Source organism: Cynocephalus volans, chromosome 17, assembly GCF_027409185.1.
Source record: "Cynocephalus volans isolate mCynVol1 chromosome 17, mCynVol1.pri, whole genome shotgun sequence".
Lineage (NCBI taxonomy): Eukaryota > Metazoa > Chordata > Mammalia > Dermoptera > Cynocephalidae > Cynocephalus > Cynocephalus volans.
In genome coordinates, this window is record NC_084476.1 from 1,533,031 (window position 1) to 1,559,324 (window position 26,294).

Here is a 26,294-nt window from a genome sequence, read left to right on the forward strand (position 1 = left end):
GATTCAAGGCCTGAGGCTTTTCCTCCTCTTTGCAACCCCTGTGGAGACCACATTTTGTGGCCTGGTGCTCTGCACCTGAACCTCCTGACATCACCCAGAGTGGCCTCACCAATGCCTTCCACATGGAATTAGCCCAGGGATATTCCCAGGCACCCCACCTTCAACAGGCTGTCCTGGGTGGACCTGGCCTCGCTCTTCCTCAATCAGCCCCTCTCAAGGCTCACAAAGTGCCCCAGGCTGTCCTAGGGCAGCTGGATGTCCCGTGGTCAGTCTGAGCAGGCCTTTCCTGAAGTTTGGGGACCAGCCTGAGCCTTTCCCTCGGCTCCAGCCAAGCTCTGCTCTTATTCTCAGCCGACAAATGCTGGTGAGCCGGCAGAGCAGGACATCCCCTCTGCTCACCCAGGGAACGTGGCTGCCCAGGCCTCGAGGCCAGGTGTGAGCCAGGTGGGAGGAGACCGAGTGCTGGCCTCTCAGGGAACCAACCGACCCCAACCTGTACCTGTCACTATCCTGCTGTAAGACCTTGGCTCTGACTTTCTTCTCATCCGTCAAGGTGGCTGTGTCTTCTAGGAAGCTGTGGTCAAGGTTGTCCTCAGGAACAAAGTCCTCGACATTCTGGACTTTTGCTGGGGCTTGTGCAGCTGGGGCTGGCTCTGTGGACAGTAGATGGTTTCTACTCATGTAGCACCAGACCCTAGGCCAGGCCCACTTCCAGGGCTGTGCCCAAAGGACTGGGACTCCAGGGCAGGTGGCATGTGCATCCTGGCTGGAGTCTATCGGCTGCCTCTAGAGGTTGGCCACGGGGTTGTCCTGCCCAGGAGGAAGGGGGGAGCATTCCAGAGGCATGGGAACCGCATCCCAGCCTGTGAGGGCACACGGGGCCAAAGATGCGGGGCTGCTTGCCAGGGAGCTGCTCCACCAGTCCACCTGGAGAGAAGCTTGCTCCTGGGGCCTACCTGGAGGTGAAGGGGCCACGTCAGCAGCAGGCGAGGTCCCAAACAGCCGTGAGATGATGCTGCGTCGTGGGGGTGGGGCCGGGGCCGAGGGGTGTGTGGGGGGAGGCAGGGGCTCTGAGGGGGCTACAGGGGACATGGAGGACGGTGGCAGGGGGCAGGATGAGGGGGTGCTGAGGGGCAGCTGTGGGGGGGGCTGGGGTGTGCTGGGGCTGGAGCTCCCTGTGGACATGGTGCTTGGAGGCACAACTGGTGACTGGGAGCCTGAGGACGGGCTTTGCCCATTAGCCACCAGCGGGGATGCATGGCCGCGGTTTCGAGCCTCCATCATCTCGAGGAAGCTGAAGGGCAGAAGGCCGGGGTGAGAACAGAGAACGTCCTGCAGAGTAGTCACAGGCACCTGGCCTCACCCCTCCGGGAGCCACACGTGCACCCGCTCTGCTCACTGCACCCCCAAAACTCCTGCACTGCACAGCAATGCCCCTCAGCGTGGACAGGGCAAGCCCCCACCTGCCTTCCAAGGGCATTTCCCAGCACATACTGGTGGGAAACAATCACTCCTAACCCATTTCCAATACTGAAAAAGAGTCCTAAGGGTGGGAGGGAATAATAGGCGTAGATATGTACAAATGGTGGGCTTGGGCATCTCGCTCCCTTGCAGACACTTGGGGTCTATTTCTATGTTTGGCTGTCCTGAGGCACAGCCGTCCGGGCTCCAAGCAGAATGTCACCAGATGGCAACAAGAAGACCTTCCTGTGAGGGGAGGTTGGGGAAGAGAATAAAGAGGCTGGGGCCTGGCAGATGCATGCCCACGGTCACTGTGCACTGCTGGCCTGAAGGGCAAGCTCTGCCTACTCCCTGCCCTGCCCTGTGCCACACGTGTCACAGTCTTCCACTTGCAGGTGATAGGACCTGGGTACAAGGAGAGGCCTCCAACTTTCGTAGGAAGAGAGAAGCCCAAACCAGGGGGAGCAGGGCCCAGATGCTGCCCTGGGCTCCACAGGCCTTAGCTGTGGCTTGTAAAACAACATGCTATAGAATACGTATCCCACAGGCCAGGGATGACAGCAATCTCCGGGCCTCTCCTAAGGACAGTTTGAGCCATGTAGCAGGACCTTCCCCTTTTGGGACAGGCTTTCACATGAGAAGGCCTGGGGTTGGGGGAGGGCTGGAATAGAGCTGGCCTCTGGACATCAGAAAGGAGATGTCTGAGCTGGCATCAACCTCACCAGTACATTCGGACTTCCGGGGTGAAAAGGAGGCACAGAGTCAAGGCACTAGGTTCTGGCACAGGACAGGGGTGGAGTCCAGCCTCCGGTCCCCACAGCACAACTCTGGCCCAAGTCCTTGGGCAGGTCCCACCTCCTGAGGAGGGTTGTAGGAACGCTGCTGAGCCCCTGTGGTGCTCCCTTCTGTTCTGGGCAGCAGTGGGCTGCACCATGGGGTGGGCGCTGCAGGAAGGCTCTGCTCAGATGTTCTGAACCACTCTCTGCTACTAAGGACCAGAAGGTTCCAGGTCCTGGCCCATGTACCTCTTTAGCACAAAGAGCCCTCCCTAAACCCCCTATTCTACCCTGGTATCAATCTGGAAAACTGAGCACTAAGCAGGGAAGGCAGCCATGGCCAGAATATATCCCGGCCAGCCAGTCTGGCCAAAGTTTGGGCTGAACACTGGCCTGTTGGCAGTGGCCTATGCAACATGCCTGGTGTGGCTCGTTCTGGATGAGTAGAGTCAGGAAGTTACAGGTGAACAGCAGCCCACAGGCCCATCGCTCACCCACTCGTGAGCTGTGCCCTGTGCAGCCACACCAGCACCGACTGAGCGCTCAGCCATGCGCCCTGCCGGCCAGTTAAAGCCTTGAATTGCCCAGCCCTGCCGTTCTACCTTCAGGAGCATCTGTCCCCACATGCTGGCCGCCCAGAGCCTCCGGAGGAGCCAGGGACCTGCCTCTCAAGGCAAGCTTAGCTCATGTAAAATTGTAATCGACTTGTTCTAGACAAGCGCTTATTTTACTCTAAATATTTTATTATTGCACATTAATAATAAAAAATCCAAATACAGGAACAGGAAGGGCTGCAGGCTGACAGCGTGGGGAACCTTCAGGGCATCTATCTCACAGGGACTGGGAAGAGACTGCTGAGGGGGTGGTTGTTGGCATGAACTCTCTGCCACCTGCCTCTGTTCTCTGAACACAGCCACATTTGTGGCTGAAATGATGCTCACAATGACCAATTTGCCCCAAATGTGTGGCACTCTCCTCTGCTATCTCTCTAGGTACAGACTGGGGCCTGACAACATGGCCATGTCTGCAGACACGAGGACCCATGGATGACCAAGTGCAGTGCCCACCCCTCCACTCTGGGGAGCTGTGGCACAGGCAAGAGGCCCCCAGAGAGGCTCTGTTCCTTGGGCACCAGTCCCCAGACACCTGCCTGCAGGTCTAACCTCCAAGGGCAGGGGGACGGGACCTGAGGCCCACATACATGTCGTAGTTCTGGTCCTCAGTCTCCTGTTGAACCGACAGTTCCTCCAGTGTGGCATCAATGTCCAGCTGGTTGGTCTCCAGCTGCCGCAGCAGCGTCTCCCTCTGCAGGAAAGAAGTGAACAGATGTCCACAGGACATGTCACTGTGGCGAGAACCTCCTCTCCATACTCCCAGTGTCCCACTCAGCCTGTGCTTAATGAGCCAGACAGCAGTTGTGCACAGTGCTCAAGCATTTTGTCAGGACCGTGAGCATGGCTCAGGGCCTGTGACCAGTGTGACACCAGGAGCTCTAGGCTAGGCTTGTTGAGATGAGAGGAGCCCGTGCAACTTCATCCAGGTGGTCAGCACAATGTACAGGCCACCAGTATGGCTTGGCTTGGAGAACAGACGTCATTCATACAAGCAAGCCATTTATGCAACATGCCTGCTGAGGCTAAAAAGCCCTGACGTTCATCTGGAAAACAAAACCTTCCCACCACTTCCTCTAGCACTCCACGTGGGGCACACACCTCCTCTTGGTGGCAGAACTCGGCCCTCAGGTCACATCAGCTACAACTTTTACTTGGGCCTAAATGACTGCAGCCCCCACAGGCACAAGAGCCCCAGGGAAGCCCAGGAAGGCACTGCCAGGCAGAAAGGCTCTGCCACTATGGACTGGGGCAAGCCACGGCCCTGCTGGCCTTAAGACTAATACTGATCTGATGGTGCCTCCAGCCTGTGCTGCTCCTGGCAGACAGTCAACGTGGCTATTTAAGCTTAGATTCAATTTAATAAAACACAGGGACTGGTGAGTTCCAGGGCCACGTGTATGAAGAGCAGCCAGAGGACAGAGCAGGGCCGTGCGTTTCCACACCACAGAGGCTCCACTAGACACAGGCTCGACTACCACATATGGGAACATGGGCCACAGACTTGGCCCCGAGATGCTAGCCAGTGCCCACACTGGGGGTGTGTTAGAGGACAGAGCAAATAAACTACAAGGAAAAAGTATGAGCATGCACAGACTGAAGGAGACTTGGGATCTGCATGTCATGCTTTCATAAAAAGTTAAAAGGATCTATAAGATGTAGAATGACACCAGGATCCAGAGAGAAAAAACGAGCATGCGATGATGGCAGACAAGGGTCCCATTTTTAAAACAAAAACGTGACGAGAAATCTACAGAGCCATGTGAACCAAGTGTGCTGTGTGGGTTCTGATCCTGCTCTGAATACTGACCAAGCATGTGATGACTTAAGAGAACTCCTGTGAGCTCTAAACATATGACAGGAACACTGAGCTAGATCAGAAAGTCCTAACTTTTTTAGAGATGTGTTTCAAGAAGATAAAGAAGGCCTGGGCTGTGCTTGCAGGCCATCCGGGGGCAGGTGGGCTGGGTTCTGACCACCACTGCAGCCTGGGGAGGGCCACCAGATGCGTGACTCTGTCCGCAGCAGAAGGAAAGCTGCAGATGCAGCTGACACCAGGTTCTCCAGCTCAGACACTCTCATCTCAGCTCCCCACAGTGGCTTCGGAAACCAGCAGCAAACCTTTCGTGGAAGGAGCAGTGGAGGGCAGCCGCGAGCTTTTTAGAGTTGACTCAGTGACAAGAGGACACCCTGAGGAAAGGAGAGGCCATCCCCAAGATGCTGACATCTCTGAGAAGTCTGGATGCCCTGGCCTTCCTTCCAACTGAAATGGCCTCACAGCAACTGCAGCCTCTAGGGTACTCACTTCTTTCAAAAGAAGAAAAAGGAAAGAAAGCAAGAAAAGCTGTCTCTGTCCTAGGCAAGTTTGATGTCCTTCTAGAGAAAGAACTGCAGGGGGCCACAGGTCACCAGGCCCAGGCGAGGTGGCTCTGACCTGTTCAACCCTTCTCTCGCCTGCCGGACAACTTCATGCCAGGCTTCCCAGCCACGGCAGGCCAGGCCGTTCAGAGTGGCGCCTCCTCTCCCACCCAGGATACCCTCTCTCCTCTAGCCTGGGCGAGACCTCGAGCCCCTTTCTGGTGGTGGTCCTGGCTCTCTGCCTCAGTGAGTCAGGAACAAGGAAGTGTTTGGACTCCATGCAGGGACTCCAGCTCTGGAAGGCACCAGCATAGTTCAGGGCCAGAGAAACAGACACAGGGTCTATGTGCCCTTAAGTTCCTGGCATGCTAGGGGCTGGACAGCGGCTGTGGCTTCCCAGCACAAGGCCACAGCTGTGCCCCTCCCCAGCAAGCAACACCCCTACAGTGGAACCAGAAGAGTCCCAAGAACTCCTGGTGAAGCCAGCACCTCTCCTGCTGGGTGATGAGGGCCAACCTCCTATGACAAGTCCATAGAGACATCATGTACCCCACATTATGATGGAACAAACCAAGTCAACCTCACCTCCATGGTCTTTTGTCCAAAACACCAAAATGGCCAACCATGAGAAAAACGTCAGACGGACCCAAATGAGGAACAGACAAGAGAGCTGCCAGCTCAGCACGGCCAAGACCACAGTCCAGGGTTTTGGCTCCCACAGGGTCTGAGGGACCCTGGGTAGAGAGGATGTCAGTCTAGGTAATGCCTGGGGTTTTAGCTCAGAGACAGCATTGGTTCCTTGGTTTTGACAAAAGTGTCCTGAAATACGTTAATGCTGGGGGGAATCAAGCAAGGGATACAGGACCCTCTGCACCACCTCTGCACATCTCTGTAAACCTAAAGATTCTTCAGAATTAAAACTTTACTGAGAAAACAAGCACCACCCACTGCAGCCCGCATGGAGAAGACTCACCTGAAGCTGCAGAAACGGAATGTTGAAGAACTTATGAAGGTACTTTAGGCCGAAGCTGTTCTTCATAGAAGATTCAGCATAGCGGAAATAGGAGGAGCCTGGAGGTCTGTTTTCAAAACAGCAGACAGAGAAGGGAAAGACCCTTGGTGGGTGGGGGCTGTGTGGCTCGGCCCCATCCTGTGCCAGAGGACACACTTGGGCCTGAGGCTGTCTGTCCACACAGGCCTCCCTCCTCTAGGAGGCTTTTGAGGAGTCACCCTCTGCAGGTGACCCTCCGCGTGGTCTGAGGACTGGACAGGAACCAGGTGGCTCCCACGATCCTGGCGCCTCACATGCCTTCCACAGCACTGCCATCTGCTGACACCCAAGATTGGTGAGCTCTGTACAGTTGACTGCTCGGAACGTGCCCTCCTGCCCCACAACCCCCAGTGCTGAGGGTCTTGGCCCCTCCCTGCCAAAGCCAGGATCTCACTGCCTCGACGTGGCTCTGGGTATGCCTCGTGCACCTGTCCAGGTTGTCGATGAAGTCATGCACGTCGTCGGGCAGGATGACGCGGTGCTCGCCCATGTCACGGTAGTTCCCCAGCACACACACCGGCACGTGGGTCGGCACTTTGGGAAGCTCCCGCAGGATGTAGTTGAAGGTCCTTTGGAGAGCAGGTGAGAGGCCCACCTTAGCTTCAGCCAAGAGCCCCCCTCCCAGGGGAAGCTGCACATGTGCCAGGGCCAAGGGCAAGGCTGCTCTTCATTTCTAAGAACCTACTCACCCAAGAGCACGTGTTGCTGCCGCAGTTTACTTCTTTAAATTTATTTATTTGTAAGTATTATTTATTTTTTACATTCTAAGATATTGCAGAGTAGTTGCGGGGGAAGGGGAGAAGAGAAGGAGGAGCAGAGCAGGATGGGAGGAAGAGAGAGGGGGCGTGGTGGAGGCCTGTGGCACCCCCTTCCCTCTGGGAGGGGACACCAGGGGGCTTCCAGGTGCTGTTCAGCTGGTCGGTGATGCTGGGCTGGATGCAGACACTGAGGGGGCATGGCTAAAGCCCTTGGCCCCCCACCACCCGGCTTGGGAGCCCAGGCACTTCCTTTTACACAGTTTAAAGAAAGTACAGCAAGCCCCTGTGAGTGCCTCCCCCAGCCTGCAGCTCCCTGCCTGCCTCTCCAGCCGGCTCGCTCCTCCTCTGCACCCCAAACAGGGGCCCCTGCTTTTCCTTGGAGTGCCACGTGTCCACATCCCCACAAAACCGTTTCTGGCCCCACCTGTCTCCAACCTCATCCTGCATGCAGCACTGTGTGGCTTGTCTCTCTGGGCCCCACTCTGGGGACACGGCTGTGGACACCATTGCTGGGGTGTCCCTGATGCTGACAGACAAGCACATTATCTTTGGGGTTCTGATCTTCAGCAAACAATGCCACCACAAAGGTTCTGCACTGTCTGCCGCATGGGTGGGCAAGTGTCTCCAGAATCTGTGCCTCCTGTGGAATCACCCACTGCTGGGCCTCACAGGTGTCCAAAACTGTTCTCCATACGGCTTGCAAAGAAATAACTGGTGGTCTGAGTGCAACAAAACACCCCAATCAATCAAGAGAAAGTCAACCCAAATTTGTGATAAATACCTGTATTGGGTTCCTAACTTGATTTTATTTCTCTTATTTACACACAGTCACTTACGCTAACAAAGGCCCAGCATATCTTCAGCCTCCCACGCAGGCCGTAGCCTCCCTGTCCTACAACGAGCCATGAGGTGCCCATGCAGCATTTGAAGGCGCTGACCAAGCCAGTGGCATTTTCTGTCCTTTGCATCTGGCACCAGCACTAGGGGGCTCTGGAGCAAGTGCCTGTCACCCCTGCCCAGGCACTACCTGGGCCAACCAACGGTGCTTGGGGCCCCAGCACCAGTGCAGCACCAGGACCACCCACTACAGGCTCTCACTGGTCCAGATGAGCATCCACGCCACCTCCTCCCCGGCCAGCCCCAGCCCCACGCTGACTCATGTCTCCCACCTCTCCTACCCACTCTGCACACCGTGGCCCAAGCAACTGTCCACACGCACACTGGCCACAGCTCACCCCAGCTGCCTGGTCCCCACTGGCCCTCGGGGTGCTCCCTATCCCACACTCCTGTGGTGGGCAGGGGTGGAGGCGCTGTGGAGTGCACCTAGCAAAGGCTACAGGATACTCCGATGGAGCTGACATGCCACTCAGGCTCTAAACCTGATTCCACCTGGGAAAAGCCACTTCCTGCTCACCTGGCTAACAGACCACTGCTGCCTGAGCAGAAGATGCTCGCCCACCTGTCCTGTACCCGAGGGCAGTGGAGGGCAGCTCCCATGTGAACGTGCCTGTGACAAGTATGACCCACTAGGTTGGTGCTCAGAGACTTGGGCATGGGTGCCACCTGCTCTGGGCAAGGCTCTCCTGCCATCTGTGGCCAACGTGCTGCTGCAGCCACCCAGAGGCCTCTCCTGTGTGCTAGCAGCCAGTCTTCGTCAGGTGGTGCTGCAGGTATGTAGCTCCCTGAGGGCTGGGAGGGCTGGGGTGGAGCCATGAGCGTCGTGCAAAGGCTGGTGAAGGCCACTGCAGTGCGAAGGCCATGGCAGCCCAGACCACAGGCAACTGGGAGCTGCAGGGGCAGGTTCTTCAGGCCTGAGAGGCTGATGTGCGCTGAGTGCAAGTTCTCACCCCAGGTTTGGTGCACAAACCTGTGGAGGCCAAGGTGTCCGAGCATGACATGAAAATGTTCTCAAAGAAGCGTGCTCCTCAGGCGCATGCAGCAACGTCCCGACACTGAAAGAAACCATGTGCGCGTGCAACACCGGGAGGAGCCCCTGGCTGGAGTTCACCTAGTGCTAACAGCACAGTCTCGATGATGGCAGTTTTTTTTCTCTGCATTTTCCAGTTTTCCTACAATGAACACGGATTAAACGTGCAATAATAATAAAATTTCAAAAGCAGAGTAAAATGGCAGGGACTACCCCACAGGCCATTTCTAAAATGAGCTGCTGTAGGTCCTCCCTTCAGCATTTCCAAGTTTGACTTTCAGTGGCATGTGGAGCTGGCCAGGCTGCTGTGAGGCATCCCCGTCTCCAGCTGACTGATGGAAGGGCTTCACGGGGACCTGCCTTCCTCCTGTGAACCACTGAGCACCGTGTCTTCCCGGGTAGATGACCGCTCACATGTTCCGCCATAATGGGAGGCTGGAGGAACTAAGTGGGTCCCACGTGACTCTGCAGAGAGGACTCTGGAAGCTCCTGCCCAACTCCCCGGGCGCTGCCAGTGCACCTTCTCCCTCGGTCCACTTGGCTCTTCCTCCTTCCACTCTGATGAGTCTGAACTGTGAGTCTTCCCTAGCGAGTCATGGAGGTGGGGGTCTTGGGGAGCCCCCAACACAAGTGGCCACTTGATTCTGCCAAATTTTAGACAGTGTCTTCAGGAAGGACTGGGGGGCTGTGGAGAGTGCGTGCCTCACCCCGGACTGCCTCGTGCCACTGGCCTGAGCTGCCCTGCCCATTCCGCCCTCTGTGCACAGATGGGAACACGGCACAGATGCCCCAGACACCTGTGGCTCAGCTGCCCCGCAGCCCCACCAGGCACTCTGCACCAGCAGAGGATCACCCACGTGGTCATGTGGTACAAGGGCCGGCTCACGCTTACCACTGCTTGGTGATGTCAAACATCATGACCACCCCGCTGCAGTTCTTGTAGACATCCAGGAACTCGGCGTCCAGGGCCATTTCAGATTCTGCCTGGGGACAGGAGGTAACAGGTATAAGACTGTGTCCTGGGGCAGGCGCCACCATGCAGACTCCCAGTCACCTGGAAAAGGCCAAATAGGACTTTATTTGATAATATAACAGAGCTATTTTCATCTGGAAAAAATATGCTGAAGAGATTGCCCTGCTGCATAAGCACGATTTTCTGGTGTACAGTGGAATGCTGGCCTCAAGGGCCCAGTGGTAAACACCGAGACTGCCTGTGGAAAGCCGCCTGCCCTGGGGTCCCACTGACACAAGCAGTGCTGCCCCACGGCGCCCGGATGTGCCAAGCTGCCACTCAGAGACAGAGAACAAGTGCTGCGGCTGCCAGTGCCCTTGGTAAAGCACGCCTTCCAGGACGTTCTTGAGCACATGAACAGTGGCTGCCATGTGGGGGCCAAGTCAGGAGACCATGCCAAGTGGCGGTCACTGAGCCTGCCCTCCCTAAAAGAAGAGGAGGAAGATGCTCTGCAGAAAGAATGAGAAGACAGAACAGAGGCTTCTCTCAACAGGAAGGAGGGTTGGTGTGACCACAGGAACAGGTGACTGATGGTCTGCCCTGACTGCCAGGGAGGGAGCCAGAGGCCCCTGAGGGCTGCACACGCCCATGGGTATCAGGGCACTAGTCCCAAGGGGAGTCGTATGTTTTGGGGGGCTGAGGCCACTGTGTCAGGGATATATAATTTAAGTTCACTTAAACACCTCTCTGGTCACTCAAACTCAAATTAGGGGTCAGTGTGGCATGACACCTGTCAAGCAAAGCAAAGGCATGCAGCGCAGGCAAGCTGCCACCCCAGCCCGACCACGGGCAGTGTGGGGTCCCGTGAGCAGCGGATGCCATTGGTGGCCACAGTGCCTAGCATAACCAGGGTGCTCAGGGACAGGCAGGCAGAAAGGTCTGAGCACCCGGGCGCCTGCTCACCCCCACTGGGGCACGCATCCCAAGGCAGACGTTGCTTACCTCCTGAGGGTCGTTCTCCACCTTCAAGCCATCACCTCGCTTTTTGCATTTTCCTTATTAAAAGAAAAACAAAAATTATGGGGTGCAATCCCCGGGCCCAAGGACTGCTAAAGGAGGAACCTTCCCCTATGTCCACTCTGCCCCCATGTCAAGTCACTGCCACACTCCAGCTGCCCCCCTCAACTTTAGGAGAAAGACAGAAACAGGCTGTTGGGCCGCTGGACAGCTGGACAGAGCTGCAAGGTGCCAGGCCTGACAGAGCCTGGACTGCAAGGTGCAAGGCAAGGCCCTGTGGGGCTCAGTGGGCTGCTGGTCGGGTCAGGTGATGAGATGGCCCGCAGCCCTGCAGCCCTGAGCTCAGTGGATTTGCTGCCAAAGGATGGGGCCCTTCCCAATGGCCTGGCCCCTCATGGCCCCCAGACCTGTGTGCAGGGCAGGAAGGGTACAGGGGACACGGTTGGAGGTGAGGGACCTCCCCACTGGGGCAGAGCCTGGTAGAGATGAGAGCAGGCACTCCTGAGAGTTCTTTTTTGACACCCCAGGACTTCAACCAACCACCCCTGGCTGGGAAGAGAGACCCAAGGGTGGCATGCTGGCGCCTGGGGCCAAGGCCAGCCTGGCCTGAGTGTCTGCCTTTGAGTGACCCAGGCTCTCCTGATCAGTGCTGGGGATGACCCAGTGGGGCTGGAGCCCTGGGAAAGGCCCCAGGCCCAGCTCTGGAGCTAACACAGGCTCTGGGGGCTCCTAAGAAACAAAGAACTTGGGTGCCATTACCCTTCCTGTCCCTTCATCTCTGGGATATTTAACCAAGGAGACAGGACTGCCCACCACTTGAGAATTCAGGGATCCCCAGACTCAGAGTAATGGACAGGGACAAAAGACAAAGCCCCTGAGAACAAACCAGATTTGTTTACTTAAAACACCAACCTCCATCTCATCCCACCTCTCGTGAACTTCCCACCACTGTGAGGCCCCATCTGGTGCGATACCCCACTCTGACAAGGTGCAGTGTGATCCCTGCCATGCTGGGCCTGGACACACAGGCGTAAGCACACTGACCAGCGGGTGGGGACTGCTCCTGCCCCCCCCCCCAGGATGCTGCTGTGTGGCCCTAGCCCAACCGACACTTTCTCAGTGAGTTGAAGGGTGGGGAGGCCACAGGACATCAGGCTGCCCACCTCACTTCCGGAAGCTTCTCAATGCATAGTTTGTGAACTCTACCTTCATGACCTCTGGAAAGGACAGACCTGAGCCTGACGGCCTCAAGAACTCACCCGCCAGTGCCCGAGACCGCTCGCCATGACTGCACTCATAGCTGAGCGCCATCTGCTGCTGTGGCCAGCACTTGGACCCTGTCCACTGGGTGACCAGTCGGGGGGAGACAGGAGGTGCCTTTCCACTCAAAGGGATTTCCCCCAACATGAGCAAAGCAATGCCAGGCTGCAGGACACCGGTGCTTGCAGGAACTGGGACCTCTCCCTCCTGGGGTCCTGCCTGCCCATTCCTCTCCCAGTCCCAATTGTGAGCTGCAGCCCAGGTTTTGGCCGAGTGAGCTCTCCTGAGTGTGAGGCTGCACACCCTGCCCCCTGCGTCTGGGAAACCTGCCTGGCCCCTCACTGGACACAGTGCACAGCCTAACACAGGAAGGAAGGAGAGTACTCTGGGGGGCTCCCTGGGCCAGAGCAGGGGTAGCCTCAGCACCCACAGTCCCTCACCTGAGTTAAGGGCAGAGTATACGCCCAGAAAGGGTCCCTTCATTCAGGAGACCACACACACTGCAGCCCCAAATGCTGACCCCATGCTGGGAAATCTGCCTACAGGAAACCTGTGTCCCACTCCACGGAAGTGCGGACCTGGGGAGCTGAGACTGAAGAAAGGGCCAGGAAACTCCTGCAATTCCAAGGTCCCCCAGCCCCCAACAAAGGTAGGTGCGTTTAGGGGAAGCACCGAGCCTAGGTCGGGTGTGGACAGTGCAGCTGAGCCCGAGTACCTGGTGGCCGCGGTGGTTGCGACTACGTCCCCTGGTTGGGACGGTGAATGGGTCACAGCCGGCATGTGTACACGCACCACTTGGCAGAGAGGTTGGCGCAGGCCTGATGGGATGGGCTCAGCATAGCATGGCGAGGAGCTGCTAGGCTCAGCGTCCCTGCAGACCCGCTGTGAGCGCCAGCCTCAGCCGCCCAACCCACTCCCAAATAAACACAGGCACAGGGAAGGGGACATGCACATTCTGAACCAGAAACCACAAGCCTACGGAAGACACAACTCCTTTCCAATGAAACCTTGTGACCAGAGGACACGTGCAGCTACAGCCATGCCTGCAAGGCCAGGGGCTAAGTGGAGAGGTGAGAGGTCATGTCTGTGAGGTCAGAGGCCGTGCCTGTGAAGTCAGACCTTGCTCACAACACACACACGCGCGCACGCGCACACATACACATACACACACACACCCCTGGCACCAGGGGGGATGAGCTCTCACCCAGAGGACCACAGAGGAGGAGCTTGTGACCTGACACAAGAAGACAGAAATGAGATCAGATGCTGCTGTGAGAGCAAACGGGGAACCTGCAGCCATCCTCCCATGGTCCCCGAGGCTTGGGTAGAGAGTCCCTGACAAGAACCAAGCTTGGTGAGCCAACAGCTGGATGGGTACCTCCACCCAGTGGGACCACATGCTGCAGAGGAAAGGAGCTAGGTCCTGGGCTTTGGAAGCCGTGCCACGGTGGTGCAAAAGGAGGGGCTCCTGAAACAGCCCCACGCAGTCCTGGGGTTCAAAGTGCACCCTGCCATGCCACTGCGCCACATCTGCCCCCGGGTGCTCAGCAGTGCAGGGATTAAACAGATGCTTAAAGCAGCAACAACAGGTCCACTGTGTGCATCCATCCCTGTCACTAGATGCGGGACCCAAAGCCCAAATGTGAGCAGTTAGCAGCAAACCCAACCCTCCTGCACCCCATGGTGCCTCACAGGGTCACACATGGGATAAGCATGTTAAAATGGAGCAGATCCTAAGTCTGACAAGTGGCCAGAGATCAGAGCAGTCAGGACCCTGTGTCGTAATGCACAAGGACATGCAGATGAGAGGTGGGTGTAGTGGAAGAAAGTAAAGCATTAGGAAAAAGCCACTTACAATAAAAAGATACACCTTACCTTTGTCAACCACATCCCAGACTTCAACTTTGACAATGTCATCAGTGGCTAAAATAGGGAGAAAAAAATCCTAAGATTATTACCCAATATGAACTTCGGGTTTCACAAAGGTGGGCTTACAGGGCCATGCTGGTTTCTCCCTCCCCCAGGGAACCGGTCCCTACCCGGGGCCTTTGCATGTGGCCCTGCCCGGGACACTCCCTCCCACAGGTTGGCCTGGCCTCTCCTCAGGCCTCTTGCTCAAATGTTGCCTCTCAGCAAGGCCAGCAGCAGATTGCAAGCATGGCCCCATCCATCCTCGGCACACCTTCCCTGCTGGGCCCATGTCTACTTCCCACCCATCAGCTCTCCAAGGGCAGTGCCACTTCCTTCTGATTCTACTCCTTCACCCAGTGACCAGCCTCCAATCCGTTTTGAGGAAAGTGGCATCAAGTAACAACTGCTTGGGGCCGGCCTGTGGCTCACTCGGGAGAGTGCGGTGCTGAAAACAACAAGGCCACGGGTTCGGATCCTATATAGGGATGGCCGGTTTGCTCACATGAGAGAGTGTGGTGCTGACACCAAGTCAAGGGTTAAGATCCCCTTACCAGTCATCTTTAAAAAATAAATAAATAAATAAAAAATAACCACTGCTTAGGTGGTGGGTGCTAGAACTCTCCTGTGGGGCACTTGGAGCTGGCCTAGGACAGGCCCCCATGGGCCCCACCCCACGTCCACGATGTCTGAGCCGGGCCTATTCCGAGGCTTTCTTTGGAACTGCTGGTCTTGCGCCCAGCTGCCTCATAAGAAAGAAACCATCTTCCTGAGTCCCTGTGGCCGCCTTGCCCCTCCTCAGCAGCAATTCTCGACTCCAGGGTGTGCCAAGAGCTGAGGCGGCTGACAAGGATGGTGGGGAACCACACCCACCTGAGGACCCCACGGGGACGGGGAGTTCTGGAGGGGAGAAGCATGCCCCAGCCCCACAAACTACCATGCCCTGCCTGCAGGCCACCAGCACCCAATGCCCCCAAATGCAAGTGGTGCTGTGGGCAGCAGAGCTCCTCTGGGTTGGCCCCACAGGCTCTGGGTCCTCGCCAGCCCAGCATGACCCTCCCAGGCCCCTCAGGGGAGCCAGTAGCCTCCAGAGACTGCACGGTTGTCCCAGGATATTAACTTGTCATTAAGTGGGAGTCAGAAGGCACCTTTTCAAAAGGCCCCCACGTGTCCCACTGTTAACCCACTTGATTTGTTTTTCCAATGAAAAGGAGAAACATTTAAAATAGATCAAACAAACCAAAAAAACCAAACTGCCCCAGCCCACTCCACCCAATGGAGAGCTGGCAGATGAGAACCCTTTCCCATCCAGTGAGCCAATCTTGCAAACAAACCACATCCCACAATTCTTTCAGTGACACAAACTTCATATTGCTTTTAAGTAAAAAGCTGGGCTTAAAGGACTGGAGGGCTTCTTTCTGGTGGTGCAGCAAACAGCAGGCTGGCCCAGGGCACAGGCCTGCAGCCAAGAAGCAGTGTCAGTGTCCATCGCAGGGGTGTCTTTTACCACGGTTAACATGGGCTGAGTCCTCTCTGACTCACTTGCAGCTACGGCTATTCCTGTGCCTGAATCTCCAATATGACAGGGAATCTCATCAATTCAAATCCCAGACAGCAGGATGATTCAAGAGTGGCTTTAATGTGTGTCCTCAAAATAGCTCCATCTGAGTTCACCTGGTGATGCCCCCACGCGCAGCTTCCTCACCCACAGACACAAGGCTGGGGGGGCCTGCCCACACTCACTCTTGTAGTTCCAGTGGATGCTGGTGACCTGGATCTCCTGCGTGGGGATGTACTCCTCCACAAACTTCTTGCCCTGCAGCCGGTGCCACAGCGCAGTCTTGCCTGTGTTCCTGTCTCCGCGGATCACAATCTTCACTGAGGAAGACAGACAAATCAGGCAATACAAGCCAAGTCAAAGTCATAATTGAAAAAATAACTTCAAAGAGACAGAGACAATCCCACTGCAATGTGTTTTTTTTTTTTTTTGCATGAGTCAGGCCCCGGGTGATGGGCATGGAAGGGAAGGGCTGGACAAGTGGGCACCACCACCGCTGGCTTCCCAGGACACACATGCTGGTCGTGCTTGGGACAGCTTCTCGCAGGTCAGGGGATGCCTGGCTGCAAACGGAGCACCAGAAGTGGCCAGGGCACAGCAGTTGAGAACCCAAGAGGTGCTTCCTCCTGGTCGATGAAGGCCACATGTGCGTAAGGCTCTTTACTTGGAAGACAATGGTCTCTACCTGGGCTGTATGCCCCCCAGGGACTGTTCGGTCTGGGTGGGGCTGCACAGGGCGCCCCAGGAATCCAAGGAGCAGGCCTGAGGGTGCCTCACACTTGCTTCTTTCTCAGTTCCCTGATGGCCTTGTCTGACTGTGGCAACACCAAACTCCTCCCCTGCCCCAAGTTCTCGTTCGGCTCAGCTGCGGCTGCCCTTCAGGGGGCTCCCTCCTTGCCCACCCCCACTGCTACCTCAAGGCAACTGTCCTGACACGCTCTCACTTCTCCCACAAAACTACTCACCAAGCTCATCTCCTCACTGCACTCCATGTTCCCTCAACACCCCAACTTTAGCCATCTGAAAGTGTTCGTTTCTCTCAAATGATCTCAGGGCTGCGCCTCCTCTGCCCTCTGGATTATGGCAACACAAGGAGCTGTTACTCCCAAGGTCACGGGCAGACTAGCCCTGATTTCAACCAGAGGCCAGACGGGAACTCAGGAGAAAAGTCAAGACACTTTCGCAGGGTCAGCACAGTTCTGAAGAACATCCTGGGCCCCCAACTTGAACCTGAGCTGACAGCATGTGCCAGCAATACCTGTGGGCTGGTGTGGGGGAACCATGCACCCACAGTAAGGCCCCCACAGGAGACGAGAGAGGCTCTCGTCCCTCTTTCCCTTTCAGTGAGGTAAACAGAGAGCCTGCCTGCAGCCCGACCTTCCCCGGGCTCCAGGCTCCCAATATCCCCGTGAGGCATCCGCCAGGCCTGAGAAGGAAGTCTGTGTGTTGGTCCCCACATCCTCCTGTGAGCAGGCTGCAGATGTGCCCACACAGAAGGCACTTTTCTTTCCTTTGGTCATAAGGACATTAAGGACATGACAAGGAGACAGTAACAGCCCTCTGGAGCTGTGGGGCAGTGGGAGGGTCAGAGGTAGGGATTGTTGGAGCATCTCCACCATGTGTAGCCAAGAGGCAGGAACCCAAGGGCATGCCCAGTGGTTCCAGGCTCATGTGGGTTGCCAGAGGGCCACTGATCCTTCTGACAAACAGCGAGCACTTTTCCAGGGACTGCAGTAAGCTGCGCACCTACAAACATCTCATTGGAACCTCAAAACAAACAGGCTACGTCCTTCCGCAGCTCAGAGACCTTAAGCAACTGACCTAGAGTGGCACAGCAGGAACGAGGAGCTGTAGCTCTGCTAACAGAACCAAGCCTTCCACATCCATCCTGACTCTCTGGGGGCACACACTTCAGGACAACCACAGGGTCTTCCTTCCCCCATACCATTCTTTCCATTTTCTGTTATTTTAATACAACTTTTATTTTGTTTTCTTAGGTACTATGTAATTATCTGGTCTTTCCATTTCTTGTTTTGTATTCACACGAATGAGACCTTTCGTGTCTAGGGCGCTTCTGTTTAGACTTTCCACTCTACCCACTTACTTTTCCTTCCTGCATTTCACAGCTGCCTTGAAGGATCACTTTCCGTCTTCCTGAAGTACCCTCTTTTATGGGGATCCGCTAGTTATAAACTATTGATCTGAAAACATCTGCATTCCTGAAAGCCCTAATTCAGACAAAGTTCTTCACAGCTCTACATGGACTTACTCCGGCGGCTCTGCAGAGCTGCCCTCCCCTGAGACCACCCCATCCACCGCCTGCCCCGCTGCCTCCTGTGGTCACGTCTCCACGTCTGCGGTGCAGCTCTCGTGCTGCCACTTCTTCGTAGCCCGCCTGTAGCATCACCTGTCTGTGTCCCTCTGAAGATGAGAGCCCTCCTTCGCTCCTGCGCCTGTCCACACACGCCTGCACCTCCCTATTCCCCAGTGTATTTATCTTCCTCATGCAATTTCTTATTCCCCCGGAAGTAATGTCATATTTTTTTGCTATGCCGAGTTTTCTGTGTATTTATCATTGATTCAGTCCCAACCCCGTGCAGACTGACGAAATCTCCTCTGAAATTGAGAAGTGTGTTTCTCAACCCGTCTCCTCTCTTCTGGAGCTTTCTGGCCTGCTGGGACTGGGTGCACAGCCGTGACCCCACAGTCTCTGCGTCTTTCTCTAAAGCTGGATCTATACCGTGGTTTCTCTTCCTGACTTTGTTCTATCACTCAGTTGAGCAAATCCTTCAGGAGCTCCCTGAAAAGAGAACTGAGGTAAAAATGTTGAGACCTTGTATATCTGAAAATGTCCTTATGTGAGCCTCACGCCTGCTTGAGGATCTGGCTAGACTTGAATTCCAGGTTGGAAACTCTGAAGCAACTGGCCAAGCCCTGCTGTTAGGCAGCTGGTGTTGTTTCCTGGTCCCTGGTGTCCCCTGAGTGTGCCCTTCCTCACTCTCTCCGTTCTGAAACTTCACCATGAGCTACCTCGGTGGGGGCTATTTCTATCCACTGTGCTAGGTGCCCCGTGAGTCCTTTCAACCTAAAAATTGTTCTCTTGAATTCCAAAAATATTTTAAACAGACTTTACTCTTTTTAGAGCAGTTTTAAGTTCACAGCAAAACTGAGTGGAAGGTACAAAGATTTCTCCCATCTGCCCTGTCCCCAGACACGCACAGCCCTGCTGTCCACATCTCCCACCAGATGCAGTCCATTTGTTACAGTCCATGAAGCTCTGTTGCTACACCATTATCACCCACAGTCCACAGCTTACACTGGGGCTCACTCTTGGTGTCGTACACTTTACAGGTTTGGTCAAATGTACAATGATGTGTATCTGCTAGTACCATATAGAATAGTTTCACTGCCATAAAATTCCATTTTGTCTATTCAACCTTCCCCCCAGTCTTCATAGTTTTGCCTTTTCCAGAATGCCATATAGCTGGAGTCACATGGTCCTCTTCAAATTGGCTCTTTCACTTAGGAACGTGCACTTAAGCTTCCTCCATGTCTTCACAGCCCGTTTCTTTTTAGCGCTGAATCATATTCCACTGTCTGGATGCACCAGTTTACCTGTCCATTCACCTACCCAAGGACATCTTGGCTGCCTTTTTTCTTGAATTTTCATTGATGTTTTTCTTTTTCCTATGTTCTCTCCTCTTTGTAATTTCTATTATTTGGATATTGGACCCCTCAGAGTGACCGTCTAATTTTTTCCCACATTACCACCTGTCATTTTGCTCTACTTTCTGAGATTTTCCCTTAATTTTATCTTCTAAACCTTCCCTTGAATTTATTTTTGTTTTTGTTTTCTTAATTCTTAAGAACCTTCTTTGCCCTTAAATGTCACTTGCCACAGACTCACACTCTTAAATCATGGTCACAATTTCTTTTCTTAGCTTTTGAGAGGCAGGTTCCTTTTCAGGTCTCCTTGGTCATTCTGCGCATCCTCTAGACTTCGGCTCACATTCAAACCTCTTCCATTTCTTTAAAGTATCACTCGCTCTGACTTTGTGAATGGTGATTCTGAAAATCTGAAGTCTTAATAGGTCAGACTCTGATATTTGTGCAGTCTGCTGGCTCCCTCTCACGATGTTTTGTCTCCTATGTTTTCTGATTTTTTTTACTGGCAGCTCGTTTCTTAGAACCTTACCTGTGGGACCTCTCGGGGGCTGGATTGAAGTTGAACTCATCAGAAAGTGTCTGATGTGCCTGCTAGCTGCCTGGCACACCATCAGCCAAGGACACCTTAAGAAAATTTACTCAATGTTTTCTGGACTCACACAGATGATTCTGAGGGCAAATCCATGTTGAGGCCAACTTGTGCTTATAAATACTAGGGGATAGTTTCCCCCTCCACCCAGCACCATTTTAGACAGGGATCTCCTATTAGAGGGCCATCTCCAGTGTTCCACTCCCCACCACCAAAAAAAAGCCACCAGAAGTGAAGCACAAACCTTCCAGGGCTTGGCAAGTGTCCTCAGGGAAAAAGACAGCTGCAGAGCTTGATTCCCTCCCCACATCCAACTTCCACAGTTTCTGAAAATAGTGGAATGAACAGCTAGCTGTACACCCTTCACCCAAGCTCAAGAACTGGGTAACACATTAACCTTTTCCTACATATTTTATTTGAACATTTTTAGTTGTTTTTAGGGGCAGGGCTGTTCAGGTTATCAACTTCATCATACTGCAGAAACAGAAGCTGGGTGCTATTGTAAAAGCTATCTTTAGTCTAGTGTTCAGTTTCTTACACGTGAAAGCACCCAATATGAAAAAACGCACATACGTGATTTTATCCCTAAAGAAGGGAAAACCTCTCCCTTCCCCCCATACTTTTTATTTATTTTCCTTATCTTGTGCTGGGATCCCACGTGTCAATGAAAGGCTCAGTGAAAGTGGGTGGTCCTTGTCTTTTAAAATCTGGAGATTTTAAAAGGAATGCTTCTTATATTTCACTATTACATGGATTTGGTAGATACCCTTTGACAAGTGAAAAAAAAAAAGTTCCCTTCTATTCCTAGTTTGGTAAGAAGTGTTTGTTTTCTTTTTTCTTTTTGTAAATCATGAATGGCTGCTGATTTTTATCAAGTTTTTCCTGTACCTATTGAGAGTATAAGTGTTTTTTCTCCTTTAACCCACTGGTAAATCATTCCTGTTAAATAATCCTTGCATTTCTGGGGCAATCCTACTTGGTCCCAATATAATAATTTTTTTTTTTTTTTTTTTTAAAGATGACTGGTAAGGGGATCTTAACCTTTGACTTGGTGTTGTCAGCACCACGCTCTCCCAAGTGAGCCAACTGGCCATCCCTATATAGGGATCCGAACCCGTGGCCTTGGTGTTATCAGCATTACACTCTCCCACGGGTTGGCCCTCCAATATAATAATTTGTTGTTGTTATTTTAATAGTTTTCTAGACTTGATTTCCTAATCTTTTATTAGACTTTACATCTGTGTTCACAGATGAGAATGGACAGTTACTTTCTTTTGCAGTGTTCTTGTCTGTTCTTCTATCAGTGTTTTCACACCTCAGAAGTGAGCTGAGCAGCTTTCCCTGCCCCGCTGCATTATCTGTACTCGCTTGATGCCCCGTTCTCTGCACGACTGTTGCATCTATTCCAATCCTGTATTTCTCATGGAGTCAGCTGTAGTAAGTCACTGTCTAGGACACTGTCCATTCTAAGTTTTCAATTTTTTTTTTGAGTTTTCAATTTACTGGCATAAAGTTATTTGTAACATTTTAATATTTTAAAACTTTGCATCTGCGGATCTGTACTCTTTACGAATCCTAATACTTGTGTTCTGTTTTTTACTAATATTCCCAGAGACCCGTTTACTCTGTCAATTACTTATGTTCACACACATCCCCGTATGTTTTGTCGAAATGCCTTAGTTGACTCTTTTTTAAACCGTCTGTTTTTGCTGTTTTGTTATTTTCTTCCACCTTCTTAGGGTGCATTCTGTTGTTCTTTTTCTAGGTTTTTAAACTGTATTTTGAGGTCAGTCACTCTCACAAGTTATGTGGGCATTCATTACCACTGAATTATAGATACTTCTCAATTCCCATATGATTTCTTTTCTGAGCCATAAATTATTTAGAAATGTTTTTAAGTTTCAAACAAAAAGTTGTTTGTCACTTTTTTGTTATTTATATTCAATTTTCATCATTGTAGTCACAGAATGTTGTCTTTATGACATATATTCTCAGGTGTTTATTTAGACTGCTAATTTTTATGAATGTTCTTGGTTTGAGGGGGTTAGGTACTTTTATGAGTCTGCAGTAACCTTCTCATTCCTACCCATTCTTTTTTTACCTTGAAGTGTGGTTTGTGTGACATCACTATAGTGGCGGCAGACAAGACGATAGCTAGAGCAGCTTCGTTATGGTGGAGGAAGTGTCCGAGTGTCTTGCTTCCAACTAACGTTCAGCCTTTCTATGCCATCATGTTTGGGATATGGCTCTTACACATCACATAGCCAAATTAAAGAAAATAAATAAACAAAATCTCACATGCTCTCTTTAAACTGGTGATTTTTGCTTGTTTACATTCACTGTGATTGCTGATATAAGCAGAATTATTTCTACCACTTCATTTCATAGTTTTTAGTTACTACCCCAGCCCTTGCTCACCCCCCTCCCTTTTCTGCCTTTTATTAAGTTGGACAAGGTTTTTAAATTCTTCTTTTTCCTGGTATTTATTTGGAAGATTTGCAATCTACTTCTTTTCTTTCAATAACTTATAAATTTTTAACATTAAAATTTGCTGTAATAAAGTTAAATTTCTTTATATCCCCCTTAAATATTATGAGTTTTGAATGCCTTAATTCTGATGAGCTCCACCATGAGTTATGTGTTAATTTCCAGTATTTTAGTTTCTTTTACATGCCCTATATAAATCATTACCGTCCATGATTAACACAGCCAGTGCTTATTTTTTTTTGTGTGTGTGTGTGTGTGTATATATATATATATGTATATACACACACACACACACACACACACACACACATATATATATTTTTTGGACCGGTAAGGGAATCGCAACCCTTGGCTGAGTATCGTCCATACCACGCTCAGCCAGTGAGCACACCAGCCACCCCTATATAGGATCCGAACCAGCGGCCTCGGTGCTATCAGCACCGTACTCTCCCAAGTGAGCCATGGGGGCAACCTGATATATTTTATTTTTTAAAAAGATGACCGGTAAGGGGATCTTAACCCCTGACTTGGTGTTGTCAGCACCACGCTCTCCCAAGTGAGCGAATCGGCCATCCCTATATAGGGATCCGAACCCGTGGCCTTGGTGTTATCAGCACCACACTCTCCCAAGTGAGCCACAGGCCGGCCCTAGCCAGAGCCAGTGCTTACTCAGATTTCACCACACATCTGCCAGTTCTTTTGCTTACCTTTGCTTTTTTAATCCTCTCCTTTGGAGCTCAATTTCCATCTGTCTAATACTAATATCCTGCAGTATTTATTTCTATAACAATCTGTGCACAGTGAACCATCAAACTTGGACTGAAAATAGGTTTAATCACACTTGCTCTTGTGTAACTGCTCAGTCAGGCGCTTCCAGGCTGACAGCAGCTCCCCTGCAGGCCCGTGACGTGGCTGCAAGCTGTGTCATTGCTTCACTGCTTGCTCTTCGGAAGGCAGTCTTTTCACTCTGGCTGCATCTAAGAGTTTTTTCTTTTTGATTGTGATGTCCTGAAAATTTCTAATGATGTGTCCAGTTGTGGATGTTTTGTGCACTTGGACTTGGACTTCTTGGAGTTTCATGTATTTGGAAAACTTTCAGTCTTCTTTCTTCAGTGCTGCCTCTCTCCATTCCTGCTATGCTTTCCTTTTGAAACCTGTTCAGACATGTGCTGGAATCTGCTCAATCTCTGTGCCACAAACTCTCCTCCAGGTACTGACTCTCTTCAGTTATTGTGCTGCTTCACTTGTCAACTATTTAAATTTTAATGACCTTGTTTTTAATTTCTAGAAATTCTCTTTGGTTCTTTTTCAAATACAACTTGTCTGTTCATGGAATCGTGATAGTCTCAGAGCTGCTTCCTCCTTTTACAGCTTTATCTGTTTTAAAGCACATTTGTTTTCTATTCTCTTTCAGATTTTGAAAATGAAAAGTCTTTCCCTTTTTTAAAATTAAAATTAAAAATTTACTCCTTTTAAAAGTTAATTAGAAGAAAACCTGTAATATGAGAATAAGTAAAATAATCTGGTTTCATCATCTAAAAAAAATAATTAGCCTCTACTTTTAAATTAAAAAGTCAAATCAATCTCAGAACCTTGGATGTTGGCTGAAATAAGCTGAGTGAGTGATTTGCCTGGAAAACCTTTAAGATTCATACAAGAGATGAGAAGCCCTTCGCTTAAGAAGCACGTGGTAAGCCGGCTGTTTTGCTAACCAGGTTAACTCTGTTCTAAGCGTTTTCCTTTAGAAGATACAATGCAGAAAACACATGGCTCCATTAGAAGACAACTTTTTTCACCCCGATTCAACTTTAATTCACTCACATTCACACACATTTCCTATGAAATACAGAATCATTCTCCTGTATTTTCAAACCAAGAAAAGTGTCTGATTTATCTCAGATGTACAACGGCTTAGATCCTGTGCCCTTGCTGGCTTGCCTGCCCCGGCACCCTGTCCTCATTAGCAGGCAGTATCAGTCAAGTCCCCTTGCACTCCCACCACTCAGAGCCCTGGAAAGGTTTCCCATTTGCTAAGAGCAAAAGCTGATGTCCCTACGATGGCCTGGAAAGCTCCCCCCTTCATTCTGTGGTCTCCTGTGCCTCTTTCTGGACTTCAGTACACTCAGATGAACACACTCACCAAAGGGTCTCTGCCCCAGACTCCCTCTGCCCAGAAGGCTCCTGACCTTTGTAAGTACCTTCCCCCCAGCAGCCTTCCTCCCACTCTGATCCTCCGCGTAAAGTTGCAATCCCACCCTCCCCGGTGGCACTTCTGACCCTCTTACCATGCTCCATTTGCGATCCATAGCCCTCAACCCTCAAACAAACCTTATAGTTTACTTATTTATTATGTTTATTGCTTACTGTGTCTTCCACTCCCACTAGGATGTAAGCTTCACCAGAGCAGATAATGTTGTCTGTTTTTTTCACTGAACACTCAATAAATATTTGCTAAATGAATGACTGCTAGAGAAGGAAAACACAAAGGGAAACACAGCATATCACTGCCAGCAAAGGTTCAGAAATCTGCAAATCAGCCCTACTGGGGCAGGTCAAATAATATGCTAAACAGAGCTATTAATTACCTAAAGGAAAAGCTGTTTTATCCGAAAATGAATTTTTCAAAACGTTTCTTAACCGAGGAAGTGTTTAGCTCCCATTTTTAAATTCTCACACTTAGATCTACTTGGAAAGGACTCTGGCTGTCCCAATGTCCTGAGCAAGGCCCAATACTAAGAGTTCCATAACAGTGGTCTTTCTCAGTCAAGAGGCTGCCCCGTAATTAAAACTTCTGCACCAAATACAGCTGAATAAATTGTGTGTAACTGAAATAGAAAGGAATAGACCAACTCTGGTAACACCCTTTCTTCCAGTTTATATACAAATATCTATCAAATTGAGAATGTAGTCCAATGCCTCATACAGATTTTGATTCTAAATCTGATGAGTATGCTGGAACTCTATGTATGTATGACGCGAGTCACTTCTCATCTGAGCAAATTTAAAAGAAAACGACTTACCTGTCCTGGGAGGATAACATTCTATAAGAGAACTCAGACACTTGGAAGTTGTCAAGTGTTAATGGCAACTCTTCCCTATAAAAATCCTGAACCTATAATTATCACATTGCTGGTTTGTTCCCCTAAGTAAGATATTTGGGAAAATAAATACTAGAAACTTTGTACTCTACTAACACATAGAATCAAAAAGTTTCAAAATAGCACAGCATTTAACTGAAGAGACAACATCCCTCTAAAAGGCAATTTAGGCACAAATCCACCCTTCTCTCAGTCTCACCAACTTTCACTCTGTTCTAGGAGATCGTGATCTGTCTCTCAACTACTGAAGGTTGGATTTCTCCTCTGGAACAACTCCACTGCCTGTTTTAGTCCCCACCACCCAGGACCACTCAGCGGGTGTGCCCATTAAGGAGCTTTTCAGATGGGCAACAGCTTCCAAGTTCTAATTTCCAAGGTCCTAGAGCTTAGTTTAAAATAAAACTGTAAGTACTAAAATTAAATAAGGGATCCAAACGTAGACGCTAAAGATTTGCGTGTGTGTTTTGTCTTAGCACTGTCTTCTCTGAATGTGACAAAAATACATACAAAATTTCAAGTACAACACATCTAAAACGAGCTCGCTTTTAAACCTTTAAAGTCTTTCTAACCAGTTTCTTAATATCCTACATCACCATCTAAACATCACGGAGACTGAAAGGCTCCTCTTAAAGTGAGCAAAGGGGGGGAGGGGTGTCCTAAAATCTAGGAGCAACATAAGGAAATGGTAGGGAAGGAAACAATGTCACAGCAGGGAACAACATAAAAGCCTTTAAATACGGCTAGGAAAGAGCCTGCAAAGTGGAAAGACTCAAAAGAGGTCAAGGTGGCAGCCGGTGGCTAGCAGCTGAGCGATCTG

General features: G+C 51.4%; 1 protein-coding gene and 1 long non-coding RNA gene across 4 annotated transcripts in view; one reads left to right on the forward strand and one right to left on the reverse strand.

Annotated features, from left to right (window-relative positions):
- The window catches only part of RABL6 (RAB, member RAS oncogene family like 6), a 30,989-nt gene that overhangs the window by 4,025 nt on the left and 670 nt on the right, over positions 1–26,294 (reverse strand). For 2 of the 3 annotated variants that reach the window (XR_010022146.1, XM_063081876.1), the window contains exons 2-11: positions 15,823–15,957; positions 14,047–14,094; positions 13,376–13,405; positions 10,897–10,949; positions 9,835–9,926; positions 6,686–6,826; positions 6,180–6,285; positions 3,439–3,542; positions 957–1,294; positions 500–653 (exon numbers count right to left, since the gene is read on the reverse strand). Coding sequence is in view for 2 of the 3 variants with exons in the window: in XM_063081876.1 (XP_062937946.1) it covers positions 500–653; positions 957–1,294; positions 3,439–3,542; positions 6,180–6,285; positions 6,686–6,826; positions 9,835–9,926; positions 10,897–10,949; positions 13,376–13,405; positions 14,047–14,094; positions 15,823–15,957 (1,201 nt within the window). In the remaining variant the exon portion in view is untranslated. The remainder of the gene's footprint in view (positions 1–499; positions 654–956; positions 1,295–3,438; positions 3,543–6,179; positions 6,286–6,685; positions 6,827–9,834; positions 9,927–10,896; positions 10,950–13,375; positions 13,406–14,046; positions 14,095–15,822; positions 15,958–26,294) is intronic. The other variant, XM_063081877.1, reaches the window with a different exon arrangement.
- Positions 23,291–25,896, forward strand: LOC134366259 (uncharacterized). The gene is made up of 3 exons (XR_010022257.1): positions 23,291–23,589; positions 23,794–24,069; positions 25,697–25,896. It is a non-coding gene; the product is annotated as an uncharacterized LOC134366259 (long non-coding RNA).